The following is a 22293-nucleotide window of genomic DNA, read 5'->3' on the forward strand; positions in this document are numbered from 1 at the left end:
TGACACAACTGGTTAATTTTCATAGAAACCACATCCTTTGTGTTGCCACTGACAACATAACATTCCTTAACGTTTGATTTCAAGTGGTGCTTTATTACCCAGCTGTACATGCAAAGATGTTTTCTTCGGAAGAGTTTCTGTCCAAAGACACCACAGAAGGGTGCAAACCTCTTTCCGTTTCAATGTGGACTTTGTAGTGTTTGTTTATATATAGTACAAGCAGGTAAGAGACAGGAAATCTATCTGCTTAACATTTACATTGTCTCATGTCCAAAGGGAAGGCTGTGGTGAGTTGAATATTTGTTCAATCAAATCTTGCTCATGCAAATTGAATTGTGTTTTTGGAGAGCTTTTTGGCCAGGAGATAGGAGTGTACTTCATTTATTGCTTGCTCTTTGAAACATGTGGCTCGTGTCATCTTCCTTGTTCACCTGCTTTGATAAATTCTATATTTAGTTGTCACTGCCCATCCACTTGAACAAGACAAAAATAACTTCAGTGTAATCCATCCTCTCTGTCCTTTCCTTTCCACCGCTTCCCTCCCCTTCCCTTTCCTGACACTGGGTTTAGGGTGTTCAGTTGTTTGGAAAGTGGTGGATTTTTTGTTTGTTTTGCTTTGTTTCCATACAAGTGGGGTTGAGGGGCAGGAGAAGACATTTATACCCTGCAATAAAATTGTTGTGAGGAGTATGCAAACTGTCAGAAACACTTCCTCTTGGAACATTTGCTGAGGGGTCAGAGTGTGTGCAGAGTGCATGGAGGGAGGTGGAGCAGAGGGGTTGGGAAATGACTTGCATGTGGCATACATCTGTCTGACAAAAAGCCAACCGTGCCAGGGGATAAATGGACAAACAAATAGTGTTTCAGTTCTGAACTCAGAGGTTGAACCTGATGTTTGCGCAGGAGCAGCTCTTCAGATAAGTTTCCGGTGGACCTTGACTCCGGTTGTGCAAATGTGTAGTAGGTAGCACAGAGGAGACTGTCCTCTCAGTCCCTGCTCGGGAGAGGATCTACGCATAGGCTGTGCTTTAGCACGGCTTCTCCTGCATCCCACGATGGGCACAGGTACACAGTCATCAACACTAGCCAAAACCCCCCCGAAGTGTTCAAACACCTGACCCCTTGGCCTTGGACAGCAACAGCATGAATTAAGCACCAAATTAGTTAAGCACTTTTGTTAGTCTAGCTGTGGATGTTGAGTGTTCTTAGCTGCAAATCAGATAAAGAATGTCCACTGAATTTACCAAAATATTTGCTGCCTACGTTATCTGAAATATTATTGTTTTTCACTATTAAGCTGATCGGGATTTGAGGGAAACTATTGTTTTGGTGAAACTGCTTTGAACCTGCCGAGTTCTTGTATCTTGAGCTAGGTGTTGGGTATGTTGTTGTTCCTGACAGACACATTGTCTGGACATGTAGGGGAGTGTTTGTTCTCACCAAAAAAAAAGATATTTTTTCATAACTTCAGCCATTTTTAGGTTGTGTTAAAGGTGGTGATGAGGAGCAGAAAGATTGAGGGAATACTCTGTAATTGATGCCTAACAGAATTCAAGTTGTTCCTTGATGAAATTTTTCATTCACTACCTGCTTTTCAAAGGAAAATGAGAGTTTTCCTTTTACTTTGCGTTCATAGAATTACTGCAAGACCGGAAGAAGAAAAAATTGGTTTTGAAAACCGGTCACAGTTTTAAAGATTCAAATTGTCCTTTCTTCCCTCCTCTTTTGCCAGTGTCCCCATGAGCGCTGGAGCCCCGTGGCAGGGTGACGGTGCTGCCCTATTTTGACCTGCAGCACCTGGGTGACACAGGCATGGAGGACACCAGATCACATAGGGACTTCTGAGACGTGACGTGTGTTGGGCAGCATAGTGGCACCGCCAACCAAACCTGGTTTAGGAGCCTAAATCCCTGTTTGAACCCTCAGGCTATGAATTTGTAACAGGACTCACTACCCTGCCGCCTCACATCTCTGTGGTGGCATCCGATTGCCTTGGCCCCCATCCTCTGTCCTGCTTTTAAAGCGAAGGGCACTTGTAGTTTTCAGGAGCATTAATTCCTGACTTCACAAGTAAGAAGTGTTTGAAAAAAGCAGGCCCCAGATTGTGAGTGCATTTCTTATGCTTGCGGGCGCAGTGTGATCCTGTGAGCGGTCTGGCTTGCCGCGATCGCACCGGGCAGGCCGGGCCGCCTCACAGGCATCTGCTGTGCTGCCTATCGACTCGTTAACGTCCCCAAAACTGTAATTTTCACTGTAATGATGGATTACGCTTGTCATGGTTTACAGAATTTTGTCTTGTGCTTTTAATAAAACAAAACAGATTCTAATGCTTATTATTTCTGAAGTCTAAAGCTCAACGTATGCAAGACAAACTACGCTTTAATTTTACCATTGTCTGATGGGACTTGGCGATTTATTTGTTGTTACTTCCTTAATGATGTTGCAGTCAGAGGCACTGTTTTGCTAAATGTTGTGTAAAAAGTAAATTGTAGCACAGCAGATGTTGGTATTTGGATGGATGTCGGTGCAATGGGGGGACAGCAACAGTCATCTCTGTCAGCTGTCTTCAGGCTCGGCAGGCCTGCTGCGTGGTTACTTTGGTGTGTAAAAACAGCTCGTTTTGCAACTGGGAAGTTTGGCATTACATTTGGCACCGAGCCATGTAACTGGCTTAACACAAGTGTTTATCCAGCGATTTTCTCAAAATTGGTAACTTGGAGAAAACGTTTATTAAACTTCTGTACAAAGAAAGGGGGGATATATGGCTGGATCTCACATTTTTAAAAGGCTTCGATGTTTGTAATGCTGAAAACCTTTTTTATTACTATTTTTATTTCCCCTACCCCTGTCTGTCTTTGCTCTTCTATCATCTACCTTTTTGCAGCTTGCTGTTTATAATTTCCTTTTTAAAGATTAAAACAGGGAAGCATACTTGATGAAATACAAAGTATATAGAATGTTGTAACTACCTTTCTCTCCATCCTGTGTGCTGTCATGAATTAGGTGCAAAGAACTGAGGACTGCAAATGAAGGTATTTAATTAGAATCCACTTTGCCCCCCTTTTGTAGAAATTCCAACTAAGCATGGAACGGGAGCCCTGATCTGCAGAGCAGCTGATATTTGTATGATAAATTACTGTAGATTTTACCTTTGGGTTAAGTACAAGAATCCCTGCAGGACGTAAAAAATTTTTCACAGAACTACTGTCAATATCGGACATATTTCTTTATGGAAATAGCATTTTGGACTGCATTTTTAATAAGGGGGTTAGGGCAAAGCAATAGTTTAGCAAAGCAAGAGCAGTTTCAATCAGATTTTATGCCTGAAATTGGGAGCCTGTTGATTTAAGGTTCATTGGGAAACTTTATCATAATGCTGACATTTAGTTTGGATTAATTTTTCTAATCCATTTTAATCTTGTATTGCCCCTGTGATTAAATAATTAAATGTCTTCATTGCTTAGAAAGGCTCCCATTTCTTTTGTAAAAGAGAAGATGATTAAACTAGGAAATTTGGATTCTCTGGTGAAGGAAGGAAAGGTATGTGGAAAAGCTAGAAAAGCATATTTTCAAAGTCATGATGGTGACTCAGTGGTGGGCTTGTGCTTAGTTAATTTTGTAGTTGAACTGCAGTTTTATCATTAAATAAAATATCAGGACAGTAATTTTCATGCTGGTCCTTTATTCTTTGTTTGTGGGGTTTTTGTTTTGTTTTTAGAGGAGGGGATATTACCTGTACGTTTCAATTTCTGTGTCCAAGTGTGGCTTTGTTTAGAATACCATAATTTGCAAGAAGGTCTTCCCGCTGCAGAGATTCATTCAGTGTGCTGTGGATAAATTAAAATTACAGATTAGCCACTGTGAGTGAGCAGTGGCTGCTTTTAGGAAACTTGTTTTCTGTCTCTTAGCTTGATACTGAAACTGTAGTCCTGATGTTAGAATGATTTTCTCACGATATGGATGGGTAGGGGGAGGTAAATGCAAGACAGCATTAATTTTGGAGTACTCTAAACTTCATAGCTTCCCCAGAACAGAGGTTGGGCTGAGGCTTGGTGGCCAGCCTGACCTTTGGAAGAATTCGCTGCGAGTGTTGGCTCTGCCTGGGAAGGAGAGGATCAGGGCGGCGATGTTGTGTGCTCGTGCCCTGGCTCTGTGTTGGCTCTGTTTAACGTACGTACGTGTGTGTGTGTGTATTTAAAGGATGTAGCTTTGCTGTTATCTTGGTCGGATTTGGCCATGTTTCAAGAACAAGGTCCTGAATGAGGAGCAACACTCTCTGCCCATGGGCTGCACACAGCCTGCCCTTCCAGCTGTCCCCATTGCAGCTGGGACAGGACCAGGACTGGTACTGGTGATGGGCGCAGGCACAGTTGGTGTGGCCTGGGGTGCGGGTCAGGTGCTGCCTTTCCCAGCACCTGCCCAGCAGAGACCCAGTGCTGGGGACACTCTGGCTTGTCTCCTTGTCAGCATCCTCCTCTCTGATGCAGCAGACTCCAGCCAGAATTGTGGCAGCCATTACTTGGCTTATCTCTACCACACTCTGCCTCTGGACGTGATGCTTCTCTGTGTGTGTGTCCCTGCCTCATCTCCTGCTCTCCTCCCAGTTTTCAGAGTGGCTTTGCTTGACTTGACCCTGCGGTGGCGGAGGAGCCCCCAGCAGCTGCCACCTGAGCCGGCAGCATCAGGTCAGGGACCAGTGGGAGAAAATACGGTAACCAGACTATGTGCTAAGCATGGAACAATAAAGCAGGGTTTGCATGCAGGGTTTTCTGTATGTGTGCATGTACCTTCCTTTGCAGAGCCCCTGAGGCACGAATGTGGCCCCAGATGACCTTCTTCAGTAACGTAACCCCCGGTGAATTGTAGATTTTTTCCTCTTTTTATTTTTTTGATATATATAAGCAAACCAAAACACGCTCAGTTTAAAGCTTTGTTTATGGCTTTCTGGTGTTCTCTGCTTAAAAGTATGTGAATCTAACTCTTGTGGATGGTTGCTGTAGTTGTTGCAAGTGAAGGGTAGCGATACCTGAAGGGTACCACTACCTGAAGGGTAGCGATAACCTGGCTATATAAGGGGGGATGTGTTTTGGTGTTCATTTTGCTTCTGTTCTTTGTGGGCACACTAGTAAGAGTGGGAAGATGAGCTCCAGAGCGTGGACTGTGCTCAGTTACGGGATGGGGTTCAGGTGTTAAAGGGGATGTGTATGGTGAGGAGCAGCTGTGTGGTGTGTAGAAAATCATGTGCAGAGGAGAGGTGGGGCTGATGCAGCAGTCCCTGACCTCTGAAAATCCAGTGGGACAAGTGCCAGGTTTGATGCCCATGGAAACTGGTGTGAGTTTAGGGCTGGCTGGGGGTAGGGGGGTGATGTTTGGTTTTCTCCTGGGAACAGGAGCAGTTTTAAAACAGAAGATTGGAATTTTTGCCATGTCTTCCCAAAACAACAATATAGGGCACCGCAGGCTGGAAAGTCTAAATTAAGCTCCCACCTTCTCATGCGCATCTGCTTTTTGTTTGTGTGGTGTATCCCTTTAATTTTTCCTGCTTTTTAAAAAATGAAAAGTGGCTTTAAGGTACCAAGATGCTGTTGCAACATGAAAATTAATTCACACTAACAATGTCAAGGTAGATGGGTCTTTCAGGTGGTTTTTATTTTGTTCCTCCTTGTATAAGAAACATTTTCACGTGACTCACTGGAATGCATCTCTCCTGGAGCTTGGAGCTGTTAGGGATACATACGATAAGCTTACTGTAATAGATTACTTTGGGGTTAAAAAAATAATAGTTGTGATTATGTGTATTTAGTAGTACATAAATCTGTTTCGATATTACAGGTCTAAATTGTGGTACCGCTGAAATCCAGCAGGAATTTTCTTGTTTGATTTTATTGAGACTCAATATTTTTAGTGCTTACTGTAAGAAGTGAATTAATTTTGATAGTGTTTAAGGTGATGGAAGTGTGTCTGGCTGAGCTCGCGACCACGTCGAGGCAGCAGTGTGGGTTGTGCTCTGTCTGCTTTACGGTGTTGACACACCTCAGTCCAAGGCACAGAAATCCTTGGCAAAGTTTCCTGCGCCTGTGTTACTCTGCTAAGCTTAGCACCAGAGCTCCGGTGGCTGTTTGCTCTCGCGTTTACCCAGTGGTGAAGTTGCTTTAATAAACTCTCGGTATGCAATTAAGTTACTTTGCAAAATTCCTATGAACTGAGGCAGGCCCTCCTCTTATCTGGAGGAGACTTTTCGTTGCTGAGTTTGGGGTGGTGACTCAGTGAAAGTTATCTGTGGAATACTAAATTTGGAGGCGTAACCAGGAGGTTGCCATGATAACAAATATTAGAACTTGCTTTCTGGGAAGTGCTTGTAATTTTTCCATTGATGGCCATTAAATGGCTCAAGATAAATGAAATGCTTTATTAGAATTAACATGGTCTCGGTGTGCTTGTCTACAGTATTGCAGACTTACTAGTGACGAAATGAAGAAGGGAAATCCAAATTAAGCCCAGCCAGATAAGCAGCTCACCCCTTTTTTTTACGTTGCTTCTCGTTTTTGCCATTGAACTATTTGCTTAACTCGTCTTGTATGCATCTTTCTATGAAGTATTTACCCAGTAGCTGTTTGTATAAACATGTTTAAAACTGTGCATTGAATTTTTTTTTCTTGCCACTTCTAAGAAATTTCCTGATGCACAGCATGGTCACACAATTACTGGTAGAGCTTTTATTGTAAGTGGCCTAAAACAACTCTGTGTATTTATGTTGAAAATTAGGACTAAAACACAGAAGCTAAAGGATAACAATACAATGTGTTAAGTTCTTACCCTCCATAAATTGCTTATTTATAAAAGTCCATGTTCTGCAGCTTAGTTTTTACAAATAGAGCTTTTTCTCCGTTTCAAACCGCCTCTGAAGTTGGTCCCTATCATCTGTTTTAGAAAAGCTGCTGTTTCCATAAATCTCCCCTAATGTCCCTTAGCCTTTTTTTCACTGTTTCTTTACAATTCCCCACGGTTTTGATTCGCTTTGTGAATGACACAATGATCCAGCACTGGGAGCCTGGAAGAGCGAGCCAGGGACTTGCGAGTCCTTGCCGTGGATGTTTTCTGCGCCGCTGCCTCCTGCTTTTTCCCTCCCCTGCTCTCGCTTTTCCCCACATACACCCCCCAAGTTACCAGCTCCCCGCTCAGCTTCACCGACTTCAAGATTTCAGCGGGGAGCCTCTGCTGACTACTTTTCAGGTTTAATGTTCGCAAAGCAAATAAATGCATCAAAATCACTTTCGCCTGAGCCTTTTTTTAATGGGGCAGAGTGGGGGAAGGGACATAGAATCAATTTTTATTCAATTAATGGTGCTTTTTGTGTACACCCCCTATGTATGAGCAGCTCTAGGAATACAAGCTAAAACTGTGCTTTCGGACTTAGTTCGTTTAATCTGTGGAGGAGCTTGGGTTTGTGTGCTTTTCTTTGCTTTGTCCCCTCTTACACTGTCAGTCTCTAGACAGGATTTCCAGAAGAACAAAACCGGGTATGTCATATTCAAATAAGGCATGTGTTCAGATAAGTGCAAGAGTCGTGGCTAAGGATGCTTATGCTAAGAGGTAAAATAATTAAATCAGCTTTTAGATGATGTCTAGAAAAGTCCTTCCTTGTTCAAGTACACAAGGGTGTGGCGTGTTTGTTTTTTGTTTTTGTTTTTTTTGTCTTTGTATTTTTAGTAGAGATCGTAAAATCTTTGGAGTCACACCCTTTGCATAAATACATGCAGTGTATTTAAGAGCCTGATTTGCAGAAATACTGATTGTATTAACTTCAGATCGAGCTTGAGGAACAGTTGTAGGTACCTCCTTCCTTTAAGGGACCATACTTGAAAAGTTACAGAGGCTTATTAGCTTAAGTGCCTTGTTAGCTGCTTGTGCTATTTTCCATCATAGTGTCAAGATAAAAATTACTTGGGGAGAAAGAATTGTTCCAAACCTGCATAATTCAGTTCAGTGAACCTGACACCTTCTCTGTCATTTTTATTTATTTATACAAACGAGAGAGAGTTTGGCACCTGTCAAAAGCAGAGGAATACGTGATGGCACTTTCCGTAACAGGAATGTTTTATTTTTTTAAAATGCTGTAGCTGCTTGCGAGCATGTTACAGAGAAGATTTCTCTAATTGTGTTGGACACCTTGTGGTAGTTTTCAGTCCTTTTGCTCCCACCATGAGGTAGTGGAGATGCAATTCACTCTGAGATTGTTTTCAGTGTAGCTTAAGAAATTGCTTTATAGTTTCCTGCGATTTACGTAGCTATACTTAAAACTGCTGTTTTTAATGAAACTTCATTTACATCTTCTCCCACTGGAGACAGCTGTAGGTTAGGACTAGCCTGACTAAGCTGTGCCAAAGGTAGGAGTAAGGAGTTTTTTACATGCTGATTAATTCTATTTTGCTCCTTTGGGAGTATCTGGTATTGCTTAAATTGATTGCTGTAAGCAATATGGCGACATTTTTGACCTTCTAAAGTGAAATTCAGCAAAAAAAAAAAAAAAGAAGAAAAAGAAAAGCCTCCATGTTTCAGTTTTACATAACCATACGATTGAGATGCAGTGCTGAAAAATACAGAGGTGTCATCTTCTGTAGTGGTGGTGTTGACTGGTGATCTCAAACCTTTGACAGAGATGGAATCGGAAGATGTGGTCATTGTCCATTCCCTGCATGGACAGTATTTGGGTGAGAATCTGTTTGTCTTTCTCCATCATCTGATCTCTCCCCTGGCCCAGCTTTGTGAATCAGAGCATCCATTCCTCGCCTGCCTTAGGTGTTGCCCATCCCCGCTGTTGTGTAACTAAAGAGAGAGGTAACTTCCAATACACGTATTTTTGTACACAGGGCGCCCATTGAGCTTTGTGGGAAGTGCTAAGCCTGGGCTGTTTGTTGCGTTCTGAGGTTGATTTGCAGATGTGGGGTGCCAGGTGACCAGGAGTCGGCCTCACGGGGCTCCCTTTGTCACTCGAAGGCCAGACCGCTCTGCCATCCCCCTTTGCCCCAGCACCCCTCTTCCTCCCCTCCCTCCCCAAATTCCCCCAAGATATGATAATGAAGCAGGTGCCCTGTATTGCAGCTTTGTGTGAGCGTGAGAAACGGCAGTAGGTTTAGAAAAGCTGGAGCCAGGCTGGAGGAGGAGGAGGCATTTCTTCTTAACCTGTTGGCAGTCATGTCAGTCACAGCCGTGCGGGCTGCCGGCGCACCGCGTGCCCGTCCAGCTGCCCCGGCAAGAATAAAGCGGGGAGCGGATTTACCGTGCCCCGAATTAGGCCGTTGCGACCGTGGGGACCCCGCATTAGGGCCGTGACGGGTACGGAGGAGCGGGGCTGCGAGCGGAGCAGCGTTGGCCTGGCGCGGGCCGCCAGCTGCCCTCCCTGCCGGGGAACGGCCCTGACGGCAGCCCCGGCCGCCTCATTGAGATTCAGGGCACAAGCGGCGGCTCTGCAGCTGTACGGGGCGGCCGAGGAGGCATCCAGAGAGGGGCCAAAAAGAAAAAAATCATCAAAGAACCGGCCCCTTTGCTGCGCCTCTCAATAGACAGACAAACCAGAGGTCCTGTGCTCTCCGCTAGAGTGTTGGGAAAGACATTAGCATAACCTCTTTTTTTCCCCTCTCCTTTCTTTTTGCTTTCCCCAAGCTACTGAAAACCTGGCACTGTGTTTAAATATCTTGTTTTGACAGTTTGTTGAGGGAAGGGAAGAAGAGTACTGCACCAGCCTGGTGGGTGTCTGTGCAGCTATTTTTTTTTAAAAAGAAAGTACATATTTGAACTGAGAGTTTTCATTTGGGTCACACTAGGCTTGTTTAATTGTTTGGTGTCAAGTCGTTAAGATCCAGAATTAGCTCCCTGCTTTTGGAAAGGGCTTGCTTCCGGGTGCTTTAGAAATGCAAAGGCGTGTTTTCAAGCCCTGCTTTCTTTTTCCAAATCTGTTTTGATTTCAGCTGGGTTTGAAGTGAGTGGACACATATCCTATTTACTCAAGCAGCAGAAACTAACTGTAAAGCCCCATCCCGCTCTTCAGCCCACATGAGATGGCAGCTCCCAAAAGCTTCATGTCTTTCTGGCATCTGTTTTGCCGAAACCTTCTTAGCCCTCCGGGTTGCAGACCACTTCTCGCAGCCATTGGAGTCTCAGAAACGAGACATTCCGCCTTTGACCGGAGGCGCGTTAGGGCTGTGACTGGCATAACTTGCGTGTTTCTCTCGGACAGTTCAGGGTGGTACAAGCGAGGAATGTCGTACATCTTCAGAGCGGGTGGCAACGTAGCGAGGGCTTGCATAACCCAAACTCTAATATTTTGAGTGTTAACCTTGCTTGTAATTAATGGTGCTACTGCTGATGCTCGGAGCAGAAAGTTTAATACGTTAGTTATCCATAGGTTTGTGGTAGCCACTTGAGTGCATTTAATATAACTGAGACTTTGTTTTCAGTTGGTGCTTCTGGGCTTGTTCTGGTTACTTTGGGGCATAAGGAAGCTAATAGTTGGTCCAGTGCTTTTGTAAACATCAAGGGTATCATTGGATGCTGACTTGGTTAACCTAATGATTTTTTTTTTTCAAACCATTGGTATGTATGAGTTTATTAAAAAAAAAAAAGGCAGAGGCTTCTTAAATATAGTCTGTTCTGAATTAAAGGGTGTGGTGTTGGCTTTGAATGAGCTTGATGCAGCAACAAGCATGCAGCAGTTGGTAAATAAAGATGGATTTTCTTTTGTTCTGCTAGTGCTTGCTGCTCATTATTCTCCACTTACCCCGTGAGCTTCCCAGGGAGTGGCAGCTGTTTCTGATGTTAGACACTCTATCAGTGGTAGACAGCTCCAGATTCGGTGAGATACTGTTGTGGGGAGGAGAGGAAAATAACCTAACCCTGCATTATTGTAAATCTTCAGTAGAATTAACTTTTCATGAACCAAAAGAGTTTTGTGTTTAACTTTTTCTGAAATATTCAGGCGTGAGCGCGCTTTGCAGTACGTGTTACTGTGAAAAAGCTTTTCTGGCAAGGGATGGATTTACATTCTAAGTGTGTGTTAAGTGTTTTAATGTGCAGTGTGTGGGGGCAGGCACGAGGCAATAAAGGGAAATTGGTCTATAACAATCTTTGTGTGTATTTCTAGATATATACAGTTTGGGAATCTTTGCAATTTGGAAATTGCTTGGAGTAAACCGAATGGTACATAAAGATTTTAAATAATAAAGCTAGCAAGCTACAGAGGAGTTTGTTTGGTTCCAGGATTTTATATGTAGGATTTATAACCCATGCTTTTGCTTTCCTGTCTCTGCAGTGTTAGCATTCTGTTACTGAAAACAAAGAAGGCTCTGCCAGGGCATTACACAAGCAATGAATCACAGAGGAAAAAATGTTTTGCTTTGTAAATTGTTCACTTTTCCATGGTAGATCATTATTATTTTCTTTTTTTTTTTTTTTCAGTGTTGTCTGATAAAATTTGCCACACATGCTTGTATTTACTGTACTCGGTAGAATTCTTCTTGTGTGACCACATAACTACTAATATTAGTGACTTCAGGTAACTTCGTGCTTACGATTCTTAAAAACAAAACCGCAACAGGAACAAAAAACACAGGGCAAAAATTGAAACAGCTCAGTTCACTCTTCAGGCATGACAGCTTACTGAGTATATCAGAGGAAGGAAAAGGTGTTAATGTTTTTCAGTCAGCTTTGTCCAAGTGGTTCCACGTAATCATTTTTTGTCTGTATTGACAAACTCCTGCCCTGCCTAAAATACTTGGATTTGCTGTTGTGATCAGTGTGGTGCTCACAGGCTGTAGAAAGTTTGTAGTGTTCTAGCTAATCATAAAAAATATCAACCTGTTTCCTAAGAATATGCACTTTGTACATTTTCTTGATGACTGTTGGTGAGTCTGTGTTTCAGAACCACTCTAGAGGAACAATAGTTTGCTCAGGCTTGAATGTAGAGTGATGCTTACAGATTATCTGATTGGGAAGTCGTACACCAGGCGATGTGTTGCCACTTTGCCGCAAGATGCAGAAGTAACCTCAGTGTGTTATATAATAAAATTATACCACAGATGCTTCAGTGTGCCTCATACTGTCCTTGGCAAGAGCAATAATCAATAATATGTATGCTTGCCATAGTAGAGGATTCATTAAACTCCAGACATGTGAAAAAAGAAATTTTAAATCATGTTCCTTATTTACAAGTTAAAAAGGTGGATTAGAAACCAGAACCAGCTAAAGCCATGGATAAGAGAAGGTCCAAGTAAGATGGCCCTTGCAGAATGCCTGGCAGTAATGAAATCCTTGATTTTTTTCACACAGAAAGAGTGAAGAAAGAATGAGTTTGGAGGAGGATGCTATATATGTATATGGAATACACCATTTTAAAGACTATGTGATTAATCCTTCTACATGATGTGTTTCTAACAGAGAAAAGGATCGGTGGAATCAAGCTGTAAGAAAGTATAAGAGCCAAACATAAGCATCTAATCTAAGTGAAAGGGTCTCTTGTGACAGTACAGTGTAATTTTGTGTGAAATTAAGCATACTTTGCTGAAAATAACCAGCTAATAATTTCAGAATCTGCAAAAAATAATGTCTGCTCTTTAAATACCAATGGGGAAGATGCATAGCATAGATTAGGGAGTGAGGGAAATGGAAACTCTGTTTTGCCCCTCTTCATCCCATTCAAGCTGGAGATGACATGGTTCCTAGGTCTCCTAGGTCTGCTTTATGCAAAAGAGGAAAATGCCAATGATCAGGTATGTAATAGTGTGTTCCAAAATCGTGATAGTCCCGGCAGCTCTTTCCTGACATGCTCATCTGGCAAACCTGTAGGCAAGAGCTGGGCTGAGCCGCTGTGGATCTTCTTTTCCTTGTAGTCACATCTGTGGTGTAACAGAAGTGAAATTTGACTGATCTCACCAATCTGGGCTGAGTTGGGCTGATAATTTAAATGTGGAAGGCTTAATAATCACCTACTGATCCCAGAAAGTTTTCAGCTTTTAATTAAGGTCAGAATTAAAAAGGCATTGACAAGAAGATCTTCTACATTTACCGCCTTGCTTATAAATGTTAAGTCATGACAGCTATGGGTGAGTTCTGAAATTCCTAAAGCAATGATGACATTTTTGTAAACCCGTTATGGGTTAGTATAATACAGCTGTAACAATCTTCTCTAAAAGAAAGACCGAGAGGGTTTGTGCTCATTCCTTTTCCTTTTGTCTTTCTTGCCCTGTTTCATCAGTGCAAATGGGTGTTTTCTGCAGACGTGGCTGCTATTGGAAAGGTAGTTCTGTATGACTCTCCCCTCCGACTCATTAACTCTTAGTTTTTTGCTTTAGATAAGAAAATTAAAAGCCTGATGAGGGCTTAACAGGTGAAAGCAGCAGCCAGGGGTGCGCATACCCATGGCTGCATGGTGTGGGAGATGGGTTGCTTGTGTTTTTGTGTGCAGGGGAGAAAAGTGTGAGCCTGAATGGAGAAGAAATGACACAGCTGGTGCCCGAAGCAGGTTGAAACTGCACTGCAGACGGAGAGGAGGTCTGCGGGGAGAACAAGGAGGCAAAGCAGCTGCAGGGGAGTTCCTGGGGCAGGGTGCACATCGATGGGAGAGAAATTGCAGGCAGAGGAAAGCCAAGCAGCAGCAGCAAAAGAGGGTGTGAGCGGGGCCTGGGAGAACAGGAGAGCAGCAGAAGGTTGCCAAAGCCAGTGAGTCTGGGAGCCTTTTCTTCCCACTGCTTCTGGTTCGAAGAGCTCGCCAGCAGATGACACCGTGGGCACTGGGTACCAGCCACTGCCGGGGCAGCATCGTGGGGTGGGCGGGCGCGATCCTGCTGTGACAGAGCGAAAGCAATTTGGTTCCTAGTCTGCTCCCTCCTCCTCTCTGATGCTGAACAGACAAATGAGAAACGATACTGGAGGGAGGAGGGTGTAGCTGTTGCCCAGCCATGGGCGCTTTGTAGCGACCACTTCTTTTTAATTTTTTTTCTTTTAAATCAGTTGTTGTTGGGGTGAGCAGAGTTCAAAAAGTGTGGCTGTTACCTTGATCTGAATGGCACTTGGAGTGAGGCTTTTGTGATTTAGCCCAATAGAAACATTACTGCAGGACCTTGTAGTACCTAGAGAGCCAACTTGAGACCATGTAAAGCTCTGAGGTTCTGGATAGTCTGCCTGAGAAGATGACAACATGGACAGTGGGCAAAGGGGGAAACTGAGGCACATGAACAAAGACACCCAGAGGAACCGCAGGTGAAACCCCTGTCTTCCTTCCCTGAAACCTGAGTAAATCCAGTAAATAACAGAGGTTTTGATCTACTCTTTTATTATTATGCTACTGGAAATTTTGAATGTGGCTATCGCATGGTCAATTGACTACTATCTGTGCAAGTTACTCAGATGAGCAGTAGCACAGTGTGAGCAAGGGATGTTTTCTCTGATAAAGTTGAAATATCTTTCAGAATAGATGTTTGTTTTCTTCTTTGTGGTGGTTATGCATCATCCAGTGTTTTCCCCTTTGTATTGTGATATATCATCTTGTGTTTCATGCTTGAGATGTTGTGAGAGGAGTGAGTGATGTTATGTAACTTAAGCAGAGAATGATCTTCTTATGTTCTAAAAGTGACTGTTGGTTTGATAAAACAGTTGACTAATTAGTAAATTACCCATTGTTGTTTAAAATACTTGCGCTGCAAAATGTAAATGAAAAAAATTTCTCCACTTGTCAGTATGAAAAATGACAATAGCAAAAATAATACATAGGACATCTGCTCTGATTTTTTTTAAATTTAAAATGCGTTTAAGGCAGATGTTTCAGAATTTGAATGGAAATCGGAGTCGATGGAAGAACAAAACAGAGCTGTTTACCTTTTATGAAGTCCCATTTTTATGGTTAACATCACTAGCGATATCTGACTTAGTGCCTGTATTTTTCCACTGTTTGTAACAGAATGAACTGAATGTTCTTAAAACTGCTGCTATGTCAGGATGACATATAGTTTCAATATGAAAAAAAAAAAGACAGTGAGTCAGTATTTTTGGGTGTTTTCTGATGATCATTCCCTTTGCCCATCTTCTTCCAGGAGAATACATAAAAACATGGAGGCCGCGGTATTTTCTTTTAAAGAACGATGGCACATTCATTGGCTACAAGGAACGACCGCAGGATGTCGACCAGCGGGAATCACCGTTAAATAACTTCTCAGTAGCTCGTAAGTGCTTTCACGTGCTCCCTCATCCGGGTTGGGGATTGGTGTCTTAATGGAGTCATAACACCAGTAAACTTCATCAGTAACATCCCAATCTGCCCAGAGTGATGTGTCTAAACAATAAATGTGTTTGTTTGAGATGATAAAACCCCCCTCTGTTTTCCAGGAATGGCCGTGATGTGGAGGTTTGATGGTCTGCTTTTTTTTGTGGTTTTCAACTATTTTACCATTTCTGGTTATAGAATGAAGTGAGTTTATTAGTTAATATTTTGTATATCTGTTATTCAGCAAGTTGTTTTAAAGTGAAACTTAACCCAGGCACGTGTCTCAGGACTTGGCAGGTAGGCCCAGCCGAAGCATTTCAGCATCTGTTCTGTCACCAGATCTGAATTCAAGTGGCATTGACACAGGTCAAAGTTATTTGATTGTTAGCATAGGGGAATGCAGAGTGAGCACCAGTTTTAGTGAAACGTACTCAGTTTTTCTTAATTTTGAACACAAACCCATATTATTTTAGAGCCAACAGAAAGGTCTGGAAATAACAACATCTCCTAACCTCTTCACTCTGTACTATGGAAACATTTCCAGCTTTGGTCGGGTGCTGCAGCACAGGATGCAATAGAAGAATCTGAAGATAATTTCTTGCTCATGTTTTTAACATTTTTCTGTGTACTTCTAATTTTTATTTTCTCCTGTTCTTAATATTTTCTGTCTCACGATCTGCCTGTTTCTCATTCCACCACTGAAAAATAGATCATTGTGGCACCTGTTATTAAAAACGGTCTGTTCGTGTTCCCGGTAACTAGTGGAAGTGAAGTTCTGCAGAGAGAAGGGTAGGGGCTTCCTCTCTTAGTTATAGGGTCACTTTAAATATATGGGGTTCATCTTTGTAGTTGACCATTAAGCAGATGGATTTATTTTGAGACACTCTGGGCCCAGAAGAGGCCTGGGCAACACTAAGAATTAGTGCAAATGTTCATTTTTTTTTTTCTGCTGGTAGCAACATATACCTGTTCTGGCTGATGATGTGAATAAATAATGGACGTTGTGTTGCCTGGTGCCTCTGTGCAAGATGCCAAGAGTGCTTTGGGGTTTTTTGTGTCTTTTTAGAGAGAGAATTGTTGTAGTGTTTTCATTACAATAATGGCACGGTACTTTCCTCTTTAGACTGGTATCTCCGTGTGGATCAAGAAAGTAAAGAAAAGCAGCAGAAAGCCATTAATTTATAAATTAATTCGGTACTTGGTCAGTAGCCAGAAGCTTTTAACAAATGCACTTTTTGCAGGACAGTTCCATCCTGTTGCTGCTAACTGCATTACTTACAATGATTATTTACTGCAGCTCAGTGCTAAAGAGGAAAAAAAGATGTGTCCATTGCCTTCTCTTTGTCCAAGTTGCCTTCAAAAAGGGTTAATTTAAATCAATTTTCATAAGAGGAATATGGTGCATTTTTTGGCAGATTGAGCCCGTCAGTCTTGGCATTTACAGCTAAACAAGTTTGTTACCATGGTGTTGGAGCATTGTCAAAAAAGAGCTGACACGTGCCTATAGAGCAAGGTGCAGCTACCATAAGAGGGATTGCAAGGAGGTTGGTGGGTGGAAGGATGCTCCTAGCAGTGGTTCTCGCCTGCTAAAGCTGTGGCAGGTCGGGGACGCCTCGATGGTGATGGGGAGGGTTCCTTGCTAGAAGTCACTATTGTGGTTTTGGGCTCACTGAAGCTGCGGTTGCCCCACCAGGATTTAATTTCTCGTGTAGGCACTGGCACACAGCGCTGCCAGCCCCTGATGTGCGGTTCCTTTCTGGGTACCCTCCACGCTTGTGTCCTTTGGATGTGTTTTGCACCACAAGTTTTCCCTGTGAACCTGCTTGCTTGGTACTTTAGTTTGGGTTCACTTCTCCAGTTGGTGTGAGTGAACTGGAGCTGGCTGTGGAGCCTGCAGAAGACTCCTGCCACTGCAAGGGGGGAATTTAGATAAATGTTTTGTAAAAATTCATCCATTTTTTTTTTTTTTTAAGAGCCCATGGTAGCGCTGACTTTTTTGCTAATTAGTGAACTAGATTTTTTCTTTTTTAATGAGATGGCAGGCTGTCACTTATTGGTCCGTTCTTTGGAAGTGGTCCCATGTTTCTGATTAAAGTCTGTACCCTCTTCTCCTGTAAAATAATGTAGGCTTTTTTATCTTCATAAGTAAAAGGGTTTTTTTAATGACTAGGGCATTCTTCTTCCTTGTATTGTAAAATCCATATTAAGTGATTTTGCAAGCTCATGAGAGGTAGGAAATACTGAATTCAGGAGAAAACAGTAAAAGAAGAAAATATCTAATGATTATTTGCCTTTTCTCTTAACAAGCATGAAGGAAGTATTAGCAATGAAGGCACAGTGTGCTTTCCATGTCCTTGGCTGTTTCTTCTTTCTCCTACACTAGCTTTTTCCTTTCGGTCTGTGAGGGTTTTGATCATATATCTTTGGAAACTTGTTTGTAGTCCCCACCATGGGTAAAGAAAGGCTCACTTGTTCTTTAAAGTACCTTTTTCTCCACCTAATTTTCCAGTTAAAATAGCCATATATCTATGTTTGTAACTTAATTATATGTGTAAGGAGTTTGTTTCCTTGGAAGTTACCTCTTGGTGATTTATTTAAAAAACAAAGCAAAATTTCTGAAAGAGAGTGCCTGAGCATTTAACTGTGATTTTTGAGTCACATTTGCATTCATGTTCTGTAGTTCACCACTAGTAAGGTGGAATAAAAAAGCCTGTACCTAAATAGCTCTGCTCCAGGGATCCTGCAGATAAATACCCAGTAGAGCCTATGTTGTAAATCTGCGAGATAAGTAGCCTTCGTACTGATTGTAATCTCGGATTATCATGTATGTCTGCCTATTAGGTTATAAGCCTTTAAAACCATATAGCTGAGAAGAGCTGTATGTTGTGAAAAACCACATGGAGGGAGAGGCCGTTCCTGTTAGAAAGAAGGGATTATTTCTCTGACTGTCAAAAAGGTGGTTTTGTTGTACATCTGAAAACATAATTGCTGCACAGTACGAGTGCTCTTTTGGGACAGGACTGCCTGTCTGCAGTCAAGCATTTATCAGTGGGCACTGCATGGCCAGATAAGTGGACAGACTTTTTGTCTACTGTTACTTGGGGCCACCTTGGTCCAGGTCTGTACCTCAGGGCTCCCAGCTCTTGCTTTTGCCAGGCTGAGCTGTTTGGGGGTGAATCTGTCTGGTGGTGCTAGCAGAAAACTAGCACTTCAACATAATATTCTTGTTTGCCTTTCCAAAGTTTTATTTATTCATCATTCTTGCCTGATGTACCTTTTTCTTTCTTTTATTTTTTTTCCCCCCACCCCCTTCCTTAAAGAAACCAAAGCAGGAATGGGAAGGATTCTTCCTTGACATTATCATTTTAAGTGTGATGTCATTATATAGGGAGCAGAGTTCGACACTTTTCATTGCAAGTAATCTGCCTTTTAGTTTAAGTGCTGGGGAAGCAAATATTGTGACATTTTAGAAAGTCACTGGGATAATACTAAGTGTCTTTCAAATACAAAATGGTAATTTACATTTCAATGCCTTGGTGTCTATTCCTGTTAGGAACAATTTCTCTGTCCTACTTACTTTAAAAGACCAAAGCCAGGAAAGAATCAAGAGGTTCTTTAGAGCAATTTAAATCATTTTAAACAAGCTGCTGTTCATAGCACTTACTTTGTTGCAAATGGGGAATACTTACATTGGCCTGTTTGACAGGAAAAACTGTCTTCAAAGTGGGTAAGTGACCCTCAGTCTGTATTTGAAACATGGATGTTTTTGTAGCAGAACCCCCAAACATGCCATGAATCAGACATATTATACAGCATCTGTATCCGTGCTCTGCTGTAGTGGTGCATGTTCCAGTACATGATCACAGAAGGCAAGTTTGGTGCTTTTCTAGCTTGCCAACCACAGTAAAGACCAGAGAGTTAATTTTAAAAGTAAGAAAAAAACCAACAACTACTGCTTCATCATTTTGTTGATAAAATCCATGTCATTGTTGTATATGGGGAGAACAAAGTGGTAGCGTCAAACTTTCTGAAACCTATGTGGTACAGCACTGTGGTAAAGCAATTTAAAAATAAAGCCTTCTGTATTTCTCGATATGTGCTGTTATGATTGAGCAGGGTAATTAGACAGCATATTGTTCACTAAACAAAACACTTCTATGTGACATACTTGAATTATAGTGGTTATTAACTGACAAATCTCTATTATTCATCTTGCTGTATGCCTTAAAGATTGCTGGATCAGCAAGCTCAACAAATATCAATGGACAGTGCTGATTTAGGGGAAAACTGGTGATGTTTAATTGGTCCCCTTCTATGACAGAAGATGCCTTGTGTGGTTTATTACGCTGAAATTAAATGGTTAAAGTTTAGAGTTCATGGCTAGTTTAGTATCTGTGCTGCTACTTCAGAATACGTAATCTGAGGCACTAAATGTGAATTTAGAGGCTGTTTTAAAAAAGTAAGCAAAAACTCTCAGTGTGTTTCTTCATCTTCTTGCACAAGTAACGGAGAACGGTTCTGGATTTGCATGAGGGTACAAATAGCCTGGGATTCTTCTTTGAGTCTTGAGCCACACTCAGTATCTTAGGGCTGCATTGTGCATAGAGGACAACCCCAGCCTTCATCTGACCAGGGTAGGCAGACAAAGATGGGAGACAAAACAAACCAACCAACCAAACCAACAAAAATCGAACAATAAGCTAAGGTGGATGATCTGGGAGCAGGAATGGGTTCTCGTGAGCTCAGTTTATCAGAACTGGGCTTACTGGGCTGCGCCAGCTTGTGCATTTGTGTTCAGCCTTACCTGCTATTCTGCAAAAGAGGGTGGAGGTAGCGGGAGGGCTCGATACGGCGCTTTGCAGGCACGTCTGCCTCGTTGTGTGGAAGTTCTTTAATCTCAGTGAATGAAGAAGTGCCGTTTATCACACTAAAACCTTTTCATGACTCATTAATAAACTTTCTTTTATCTAATTGCGGTACTTTAGTAGGATGCTGTATAACCTCAGCGTGCTATTAAAGAAAAATTAGATTTTCTTGTCATGAAAAATGCAAAGTTACTCATTGAAAAGCTTATAATTCCAGTAGCAAATGAGGCATGAAATATATTGCCAAAAATACGACACCCAAAACCACTGACGGTAAATATTTTGTCTTGGTACTAATTAAGAGCTTGATTTTAAAACTGAGTGTTCTAAATTCTCACAATAATAAAATTACCCTGCCGATACCAGTGTAGCCTTAGTAACATGCACTGTTTTTCTGGCCGGATTCTGTCCTTTGCTTGCGTGTTGCTGATGGTGGAGGATGTTCATAGCCCTAGTGGTAACCTGAAATTTGTCCCTGTCTTCATAGGACCTTTTTATTTACTTGGAAGTTGATTTAGAATCAGAAGCCTAAATAATAGTGAGCTTGTGGTTTCATTAACTGCAAGAAAAAGAGTTGAATGTAAGAAAAAAACAAACTGATCTCTCTCTTTTATTCACCTCCCCTGCTCACTTGTTTCCTTAATTTGACTTTCTTTTGACAGGAGCTGTTTAATTAGCATTAGAGTTTCTACTAAAATAAATCTGAAAAATGTGGTGGTTTGGTTTCTGCTGTTATTTCATTGATTTTGTTTTTCAGATTCTCTTTTTTAGTATAGCTGGTGTACCCTTAATTAGGTGCATGTTTCAGGCCCAAATTTGAAGGTTAAACATTCGTGACATCCCATGAAGCATAAAATGTGGTTTAAAAAAAAGTAAATAAAATAATGCTCAGGTCAAGAGAGAGCATTTTTATGAAGTGGTGTTTTTGCATGTAGCTGCTCTGTAGCCTTTTTAGGTTGTGCTCAAGTACGGGCAGTGATGGAAGCGGTTGGCTGTCTGTCCAGCTGTCTGTCTGTGCGGCAGCTGTCCCGAGGGCGTTTAAACAGGGTCTGTTCTGGGGGTGCCTCTCCAGTTTGATGTTCCCTCTAGTGTTTGAGGACTGGAAATGCTGAGTGTAATCTTTGTCACGTTGCTGCAAAATGGCCAAACGCTCCCTCTAGCAGCACCTTGAAAGCCCAGGACAGGGTTTTATGTCCGGAGAGTTGAAGGGAGGGAATGTGGGGGCTTGGCTTTAGTTTCAGCGGGTGGAATTGCTGCATTATCAGCTGACTCTGTCCGTGTCCTCTGCTCTGGGTGACCTTTGGAGTGTCAGACCTGTGTCTGAACAGCTTCAGTGTCATCACACCGCATTTCTACTTACTGCTCTGGGCAGACCAAATGCAGAATTTGATTTCGGTGCTGCTTAGATGGCTATCTCCCAAGCTATTTATTGGTTTCATCAATACAGTAAATTGTCTCAAGTCTCCTAAAGAAGTACTTACAGAGATTTCTATGGCTGATTAATCGCAACAGTTTGCTAGATAAGAATAAAGACAAATGATTATTTAAACCTGCTTATGTACCATGACTTTCTCTTCCTTCATTGTGGTAGAGTGCCAGCTGATGAAGACAGAACGACCTAAACCAAACACATTTATCATTAGATGCCTCCAGTGGACCACAGTAATTGAAAGAACATTTCATGTGGAGACTCCAGAGGAGCGGTATGTTTCATTCATATTTAATACATAAACTACTTGCAAAAGCAGATGCAAGTGTTCAGCATTAATAGCGAGTCCTTTGCTGAAGCTCTTATTTATCAGATGATGTACATCTAGACTGAAAAGCGACAAATAATTTTTGAGCGCCTCAGTGCGTGTTCCAGTATAAAAAATACCATAAAGGGTGTTTCAGAGAGTGGATTTTGTATTTGTAGTATTTGTAAATGAAATGTTGCTAGGTTGAGTATCTGAAAGGGACAGGTGCAGGTGTGTACTAGCACACAGGTAGTTATTTGGGGAAATTCGGGGTTAATTTCTCCCTGGAAATCTTGTGGTGTGTGAAATGAAGGGTTTCTGACCCGGGAGTTTCTGGAAGGATGAGCACAATTGAAACAGAGATTAAGGCAAAGCTGGGTTGTATCAAAATACTGACCTTTTAAAGTCTTTTTAAACCCCTTGTTTTTAAAGGAAAAAA

At 42.0% G+C, this 22293-nt stretch overlaps 1 protein-coding gene across 2 annotated transcripts in view; it reads left to right on the forward strand.

Annotated features, from left to right (window-relative positions):
* Positions 1 to 22293, forward strand: part of AKT1 (AKT serine/threonine kinase 1) — a 72184-nt gene that overhangs the window by 22806 nt on the left and 27085 nt on the right. For both annotated transcript variants that reach the window (XM_082059482.1, XM_082059481.1), the window contains exons 3-4: positions 15084 to 15212; positions 21710 to 21821. In XM_082059482.1, coding sequence (XP_081915608.1) covers positions 15084 to 15212; positions 21710 to 21821 — 241 coding nt within the window. The remainder of the gene's footprint in view (positions 1 to 15083; positions 15213 to 21709; positions 21822 to 22293) is intronic.

The sequence above is a fragment of the Streptopelia decaocto genome (genome assembly GCF_964273445.1).
Source record: "Streptopelia decaocto genome assembly, chromosome: 7".
Classification (NCBI taxonomy): domain Eukaryota; kingdom Metazoa; phylum Chordata; class Aves; order Columbiformes; family Columbidae; genus Streptopelia; species Streptopelia decaocto.